The 7,787-nt window shown below is 52.4% G+C and overlaps 1 protein-coding gene across 2 annotated transcripts; it reads right to left on the reverse strand.

Moving 5' to 3' along the window:
- Positions 1-2,188: 2,188 nt before the first annotated feature.
- LOC111097549 (protein TsetseEP-like) lies at positions 2,189-4,318 on the reverse strand. Of its 2 annotated transcripts, none has more exons than XM_038546171.1 (3): positions 4,123-4,312; positions 3,515-3,725; positions 2,189-2,900 (listed from the first exon to the last, which is right to left on the reverse strand). In XM_038546171.1, exons 1-3 carry the CDS (start codon positions 4,255-4,257, stop codon positions 2,353-2,355), a joined length of 894 nt encoding a protein of 297 aa, XP_038402099.1. In that variant the 5' UTR covers positions 4,258-4,312; the 3' UTR covers positions 2,189-2,352. The 2 variants fall into 2 exon arrangements, with proteins under 2 accessions (XP_038402099.1, XP_038402100.1); XM_038546172.1 differs by lacking the exon at positions 2,189-2,900 and adding an exon at positions 2,912-3,297 and having other exon boundaries at positions 4,123-4,318.
- Between the last annotated feature and the right edge of the window lie 3,469 nt (positions 4,319-7,787).

Genomic DNA, 7,787 nt, shown 5'->3' on the forward strand with positions numbered 1-7,787 from the left:
TGGCTGTAGGGTGGTTCAGTGGAATCCATTTTGTTAACACCAACAATTAGTTGTTTTACACCCAGTGTGTAAGCCAGAGGGGCATGCTCATTTTTCAGTTTATCCAATACCCAGGCATACTTGAAGGAGCCTCTTCCCATCTCAGCAGCCTCCTCAAATTTTTCGATAGTTCTTTTGTCGATTCCACCACATTCGTAGATCAGATGGCCAGTAGTGGTAGCCTTGCCCGAATCTACGTGTCCAGTGATGATGATGTTGATGGGAGTCTTTTCCTTTCCCATTTTGGTTTAGGTTTAGCGGTGGTTTTCATGACACCTGTGTTCTGGTGGCAAACCCGTTGCGAAAAAGTTAGATGAGTTGTTCATTTTTATAGCTTCTCCTGCTCCTCCAACCCCTCCCCCTGCCTCTTCCTCCTCCTTCACTATTTTTGTGTTTTCTCTAGAGTTCTTAACTTTTTGTTTATTTAATTTTTTAAAGAAGTCTTTGGATATTGCGGGTACAATGGTCTTTTTTGAAACACAAAAGTTTTTAATTTTGATGAAGTCCCATTTGTCTTATTTTAAATGGATCATGCTTTTGGTGTATATGTAAGAAATCTGGCCCACCCAAGGTCATGAGGATTTTCTCTGTGTTATTTTTTTCTTTGAGTTTTATAACTTTCTCTCTTATTTATGCTCTCTTGAGTTGTTTCTTCATATGCTGTGAGGTCAAGCCTGAAGTAATCTTTTTGCAAGTGGTTACACAATTATCCCAGGAAGAATTAGTAGGAATTTTTCTTTTTCTCTATTGAATTGCTCTGGCACCATGTCAAAATCAATGAGCCATAAGTATTTGGGCTTCTTACTGGATCTCCAACATGGTTCTTTCTGAAGATTTTTTGGCGATTTGGGTCCCTTGCAATCCCATATAAATTTCAAAGTCAGTTTGTATATTTCTAAAACAAAACAAAACAAGAATCAACCCAAAATCCCCCTTGGATTTTGTCAGCAGTTGAATTGAATCTACATATTGATTTGGGGAGATTTGGGGAGATTTATCATCCTGACAACACTGAGTCACCTGATCCACGTGCATGGGATATCTCATCTCCTTGTAACATCGGAGCCCTCGGCAATGTTTTATGGGTCAGCACCCAGGTCTTGCCCATCTTTTATTAAAGTTATTTCTAAGAACATTATTCTTTGGGAGCATATTGCAACTGGAATTGTCTTCTTGCTTTCATTTACAGATTGTTCATTGTTAGTATATAGAAATACAGTGGAAACATGCATGTTGATCTTGTGTCCTGAGACTGTGCAAAGTCATTTATTGGTTTTTATGGTTTCTGTCAATTCCCTGGGATCTTCTGCACAGAATCACGCTGTATGTGAAGAGAGGCCACTTCAGTTCTTCCTTTCCAACTGGGAGCTTTGATCTGTTTCTCATTTTTGGTTTTGACTTTGCTCCCTAGTTTCTGCCTCTCTCTCTCTTTCTATCTTTTTGGTCATAGTGTACAGGAGAGAACCTTCATGAATTTGGAAGACTCTGTGTTGAATGCATAGACATTTATATATTTTATCTTCCCGATGAATCCAGGTTTCATTGGTTATGGATTATCTTTCTTTGCCTCTTTTAATATTTCTGTTGCCTTAAAGCCTATTTTTCTGATTTTAATATGACTTCTCCAGCTCTCACAGTTGCTGTTCACATGGCGTCTCTTCTTCCATTATGTTATTTTAGTATACTTGTATCTTGAATTTGAAGCATTTCTCTTGTAGACCATGGAGCTGGATGGTGTTTTCTGTCCAATCTGACAGTATATTCCTTTTGATTGAAGAGTTTAATCCATTCACATTTAATGGAATTATTTTTTTTGCTGTTATATTAGCTGATAATTTTATTTTAGTCTATTGAAATTCAATGAATTAATTTAATTTATTTATTTTTAGTTTCAGAGGTAGAGGTCAGTGATTCATTAGTTTCATGTAACACCCAGTGGTGGGATTTGTCTGCCCTCTCACTATCTGTTTTCTATATGTCTCATGTCATTGTGTTCCCTTGTTTCTCCTTTATCGCCTTCAAGGAGGACTTCAGGGATAGGGTGTCCTTTGGGGCCTGAGATATTCTGCAGTAAAGTCCTGTGATGTGACGGCACAGCTGCAGGAACACACTTCATGCTCATAATTTGTTCAATTGAAAAGAAGTCAATTTATTTAAAAGAAATAGTATATGCCATACAGAATGTGTAAAGATACAAACACAGTGAATAGATACTAGAAAGAATATAAGGTGAGGGGATGACACATGCGGGTGGGAGATTGGGGTCAGGTGATGGAATGAAGGGTAATTGTACAAGCAATTATCTTCAAAGAGCTATGGGCTCCTGGGAGCCCTCTGGGAGCTGAGCAGGAGGAGGGGCAGGGGCAGGGGCAGGGGCAGGAGCAGTGGCAGAGGTGGGGAAGGAGAAGGGTCAGCGTAAGGGGCGGGGGCAGTAGCAGGGTCAGGGTCAGTGTCATAAACAGGAGCATGGTCAGGGTCAGAGTCGGGAGCAGGGGAAGGGGCAGGATCAGGAGCAAGGGAAGGGATAAGGACAGAAGCAGGAGCAGAGTCAGGAGCAGGGTCAGGGGCAGAAGCAAAGCCAGGGTCCAGATCAGAAGGAGGGATAGGGTCAGGAGCAGAGTCCTGGTCACTTTCAGGATCAGGGTCAGGAGCAGGGTCATGGTCAGGCTCAGGGTCAGGAGCTGGCGCAGGGTCAGGGTCAAGAGCAGGAACGAGTAGAGGGGCAGCATCAGTGGCAGGAGCTGTTGCAGGGGCAACAGCAGGGTCAGGAGAGGGGTCAAGGCAAAGGTCTCCATCAGAATATGGGTCAGTCTCTCGGTCAGGAGCACTGGCATCAACTGTAACAGGGACAGGTTCTGGATCTGGAACAGAGTCAGGATCAGAGTCAAGAGCTGGAGCAGGGCCTGGGGCAGGGGCAGGGTGAGGGGCTGGAGCAGGGGCAGGGTCAGGGTCAGGAGCTAGAGCAGGGCCTGAGGCAGGAACAGAGGCCAACCCTCCTGTTTGGGATCCAGCTCCTTTTTCCTCGAGTAGCAGCTCTCCAAGCACCCCTGTCAGGTCATCTGCTGGCTGTGGGGCCCCTGCAGGAGTCTCTACAGACACCCCTTCTCACCCTAGACCTGCTGATGCAGGAGCAGCCTCTGAAGGGGGCCCTCCAGATGCAGGATGCAGGGGAACCTTACTCGGGCTCTGGAGGGGCCAGGACTCCCACCCCTGCACCTGGCTGCTCCACCTCTGTGAGAGGGGCCGTGGGAGAGGGCTCTGAGGGGTCAGATGGAGTCCCCATGAGAGGAGAGAGAGCCCCCCCCGCTCCGCCACCGCATGCCTAGCTCTCTGTGAACCCTGCAGGGACAGAGCCACCCAGGGCATCCTAGAGTGGCCACAGCCAGGAAGGAACACCCCTCCCCCCCCGGGACATCTTCCCAATGGCCATCCCCCAGCTAGGTGCTCTGAGCCCAGTCTTGGCTCCTGGGCCCACCTGTGAAATGTAGGAGGTACAGGAACTGTGGCCTGGGCGAGGTCAGGGGCCTTTCCAGGCAGTCCTGGGTACCTGCCCCTGGAGATGGTTCTGTTGATACTTTGTCCCTGCGTCCACGCTGGCTCTGCTGGGCGGCGGGGCACAACTGTACCACTGGAGGGAGGTGGGACCTGGTGTCCGCGAGCCTCCTTCCAACATCTTCTGTGGTGCTCTGCAAAGAGGGGGACGGGCAGCCGCCCAGAGACCTCACAGCCCTGCCCGGCCCTCCTCCCTGTGCTCCTGCCCACTCCCCCTGCTGCTCCCAGATCACACACAGACCTGGGTGTGTATAGCCCTGCACCCGGGACGCAGTGACCCATTCCTGCAGGGCCCAAGGTCAGCCCTGGGCAGAAGGGTACCATCCCTACACCCCATCCCACCAGCCAGACTGGACCTGGGGAGTGACCACCACTGCCTACCAGGTTCTGACCCCTCATCAGCCTGCGCCTGTTCAGGGTGGGCCCACCCTAAATGTCTCCTTTCTCTCCCTCATGCATGTTCAGGGGAACTGAGGCTGCACAGGTCAGCAGAGTAGTGTGGGGCTGGGTGGGACAGCCCTGGGGTGTTACCTTTCGACCCCTTCTGCCAAATGGCCAGAGGCGCCGGTGAGCCCTGACAGGACACCCCCCACGAGGGGCACTGCTAGTAGGGCGCGCTGTCCTCAGCCTGGGGCCCCCAGAGGTTCGAAAACAGCACGAGAACATCCTGCTCCTCACAGGATCTCCTAGCGAATGAGCGAGTAAGGAGGCTGTGTATGGAAATGCAGTTGCCTGGTGTCCTGGGTTCCAAATTCCGGGCAACTGTGTCATCAGGGAAGTGAGGTCACCACAGCCTGGGGTCCCATCACCAGACTTCCTCCTCACACAGGAGGCCCCTGAGGGCTCCTCCGAGGAGCTCTGTACTCACCGTCTACCCTAAATCCCGTCCATACAGATACACCAACACAGCCCACCCACTCCCCACGGGAGGCCTGTGTGCAGCCTGAGTCGCGTGGAGGACACAGCTGGTTTCAGACCTGCCTTCTCCTGCCCAGGGCTGTGACCCAGACAGACCCTGTGCCTCTCAGGGCCCCTCAGGCTCCCCATCTGCACAATGGGGTTCAGGCTTCTCCTTCTAGGGATGCCGTCAGGGGTAGGACCTATGGCTCTGCCCTGTCCCTGCTGTCACAGAGCCTCTGGGACCCCATTGACCCCCACCTAGGCAGCCCAATTACTTGGGCTTCAGCCGAGGTCTCCTGGGCAGTAGCCCCCACCCCACTAGGGGGGTGTCTCTTCCTATTTCCAGGTGCCCAGGGTGGTGGTGGACAGCGGACCCCAGACCCTGTCCCCTCCCAGTGCCCTGGCAATGCCCCTGGGCACCTTGGGGCCCCTGGACACTCACCTGGAAGATACCCCTCCTCCCCTGCTGTGGATCTGAGTTATTGTCAGGAGTCCCTATGCCCCTGCCCCTCCTCTTCCTTCTCCCCCTTATCATTCTCCCCTCCCAGGACATGCACCCCTCCTGACCCCTCAGCTGGGCACCCAAAGTGGTGTATGTGTGTGTGTGTGTGTGTGTGTGTGCGCGTGCGCACGCAGGTGTGCTTCTCTGCCTGCCTGGGGAGCCCGGGGTCATGTCCTCACATGGGATGCGGTGGGAGGCTGTCCCTGAGGACCTGGGGGCTCTCCTCCCCAGGCGAACCTCATGGGGTGTGAGGCTAGAAAGGACTGGAGAGCAGCCCTGCTCCGGGGACCCTGCATGCCTCATTGGCCTGGACCAGCCCTCCCCACCCCGACCTTGTCTGCAGCCAGGCCTCCCTCCAGCCCAGCCAATCCAGGTGCTCCTAGGGGATGCACAAGCATCACAAGCTGGAGCCCTGCAGCCCTGTGGGGCCAGGTTCCGATTCTGGGGTTCTGGGGTAAGGAGAGGTGAGGCCAGGCAGGTGTGGGGAGAGGGCAGCCTGGACTCTCCTGGGGTCATGGCTCCCTGGTCAGCACAGACCCGGCTGCCAGCTGAGCCCTATGGGCGCCCCGACTCCAGGTCTTGGGTGGGCTCTGAGAAGGAGACCAGATGTGGGTCCTGCTCACTCACAGGGGTCACGCTCTCCTGTTGCTCCAAGACAATCCTGCCGGCCGGACTTCCCCTCCTCGTTGGCCAGCCACGCCCTCAGCCCAGGAGCACAGGCCATCCTCCAGCTCAGGGCCAGTGGGTGCTGGGCAGGCAGGGAAGGCTCACTCGACCTGGTCCTGCCCCAGGACGGTGGCTCCTTCCACAGCTCCTGAGGAAGAGGGTCATCCTCTGCTCTCTGGGCCACTGGCATGTGACCCCCTATCAGGCACTGGAAGGACTCCAGTCCAGACCTGGAAGTGCCCCAGCGGGGAGTGGACCACTCACTGTACACACACGATCGTGGAAGGTGGGCAAAGGAAGAGACGGAGGTGACGCTGTGCCATGGCCTGGAGCCCAGGGGGCTGGCTGCTTCAGTGCCCTCCAGGGGTCAGCGGCCTCCCCTTTCCCTGGATGGGAATCCTCCTGGAGCCTCGTCTCGCCCCTCAGAGCTCCTCATCTGTGGCTTTCAGGACCAAGGGAGAGACTGTGGTAAGGCCCTGAAGGCTCCACTCGCCTCCTTCCTCCACACACATCACTGCTCCCCGAGAAGCAGGAGCTGTGCTCTCTCACCACCCGGAGCAGCCTGGTTAAGGCACATGTTCTCTCCAAGGCCCAGCCCCTCTGGCTCTGTCACCTGCTTGGTGGCCCCGGCCGCCTGGCTGGGTGAGGAGTCCCAGGAGAGCTCTCCTGGCTGGGTCAGGGTTCATATTCTTGGGCACAGAAATGCCCCATCTGTCCTCTCCTGCAGAAGGTGAATGCCTGGGGATCCCTGGGTGGCTCAGAGCCTGCCTTTGGCCCAGGACACGATCCTGGAGTCCCGGGATCGAGTCCCTCATCGGGCTCCCGGCATGGAACCCGCTTCTCCCTCTGCCTGTGTCTCTGCACCCCCCCCCCACCATGAATAAGTAAGCAAAATCTTAAAAAAAAAAAAAAAAAAAAAGGTGAATGCCTGGCCCGGGTGGCCCTCAGGGGCCTGAGGAAGGGGAGACCCCGCAGGTGCCCTGGAGACAAGGGTGACACACCCCTGTCTGCAAAACAAGGATCAGCACCCATCCCACTGGCATCAGCTAGCCATCCCTGTGCTGGGATCACCCCATAAACTCTGGCACTGTGTGTGCACCTGTTACTGTGCATTCATGGCACATGTCAGGTGTGTGATCTTCCCGAACTTGCTTTCTTGAAGGAAGGACACCAGCCCCTCCATCCTCTCCCTCCTCCCATTGTCTCTCTCTCCACATCAGGATTTCCAAGGAGCCCCGGCTCTGGAACATGGACTGTGCTCCAGGTCTCACTTCCATCTTACTGAGGGGAACACCCCTGTCCATAAACCTCTCTTTATTTGCAACAGATTCCAGAAAGTGGAGTTTCTTGGTCAATATAATCAGCTGAAGACGGCATTAAACCGCTGAGCCACCCAGGTTGTCCAACCAAACACTTTTAGAAGCAGCAGAGGACTTCAGCAGTGGTGCGGGCTATAAATTCAACTAAGAAAAAAATCATTTGAGTCAATTTACATGAAGAATCAAAAAAAAAAAAAAGAAAGAAAATTAGGAAAACTCAACTTACAATAGTATAATAAAATACTTAGGAATAAACCTAACCAAGGAGGTGAAAGGCTTACACATAGAGAATTATAAAACCCTGCAGACAGAAGTGAAAGAAGATGCAAATAAAGGCTTCTTGGGCTCTCAGACTTAAAGACTTCTATTGTCAAAGTTCCATACTACCTGCAGCAATCTCCAGATTCAATCTCTGTCAGCCTCAATGCCATTTATTGCAGAAATAGAATAATTCATCCTAAATGTGTACGGAATCTAGAAGGACCTCAAATAACCAAAACAATTTGGAAGAAAGGTGGTATGGGTCCAAGATGGTGGAGCAATAGGAAACCTGAGTCACCTTGGTCCCAGGAATTCAGCTTGATAGCTGTCAAATCATTCTGAACAGGTGATCTCCGGCGAATTCTACCGGAGATCTAAGAAAAGCATAGCTGCAACTTGCAAATAGAAAAGCAACCACTTTCTGATTATATATGACAAGATGGAAACACTCATCTCAAAAAAGAGAAGAGGCAGTCCTGACTGCCAGGGGCCTAATCAGTATGGACATAAGACGGCAGAACTAGAGTTCAGAAGAATAATTATAAAGA

The sequence above is a fragment of the Canis lupus genome, chromosome 9 (assembly GCF_011100685.1).
Source record: "Canis lupus familiaris isolate Mischka breed German Shepherd chromosome 9, alternate assembly UU_Cfam_GSD_1.0, whole genome shotgun sequence".
In the NCBI taxonomy this organism is placed as follows: Eukaryota; Metazoa; Chordata; class Mammalia; order Carnivora; family Canidae; genus Canis; species Canis lupus.

Bases quoted from the DNA above. Each gene is read 5' to 3' on its own strand.
- LOC111097549 (XM_038546171.1), bottom strand. From the start codon at position 4,257: ATGTTCTCGTGCTGTTTTCGAACCTCTGGGGGCCCCAGGCTGAGGACA. The intron at 3,726-4,122 runs GTAACACCCCAG...CCCTCTTTGCAG, and splicing joins TTGGCAGAAGGGGTCGAAAG to AGCACCACAGAAGATGTTGG. The intron at 2,901-3,514 runs GTGGGCCCAGGA...ACTCTGTTCCAG, and splicing joins GTACCTCCTACATTTCACAG to ATCCAGAACCTGTCCCTGTT.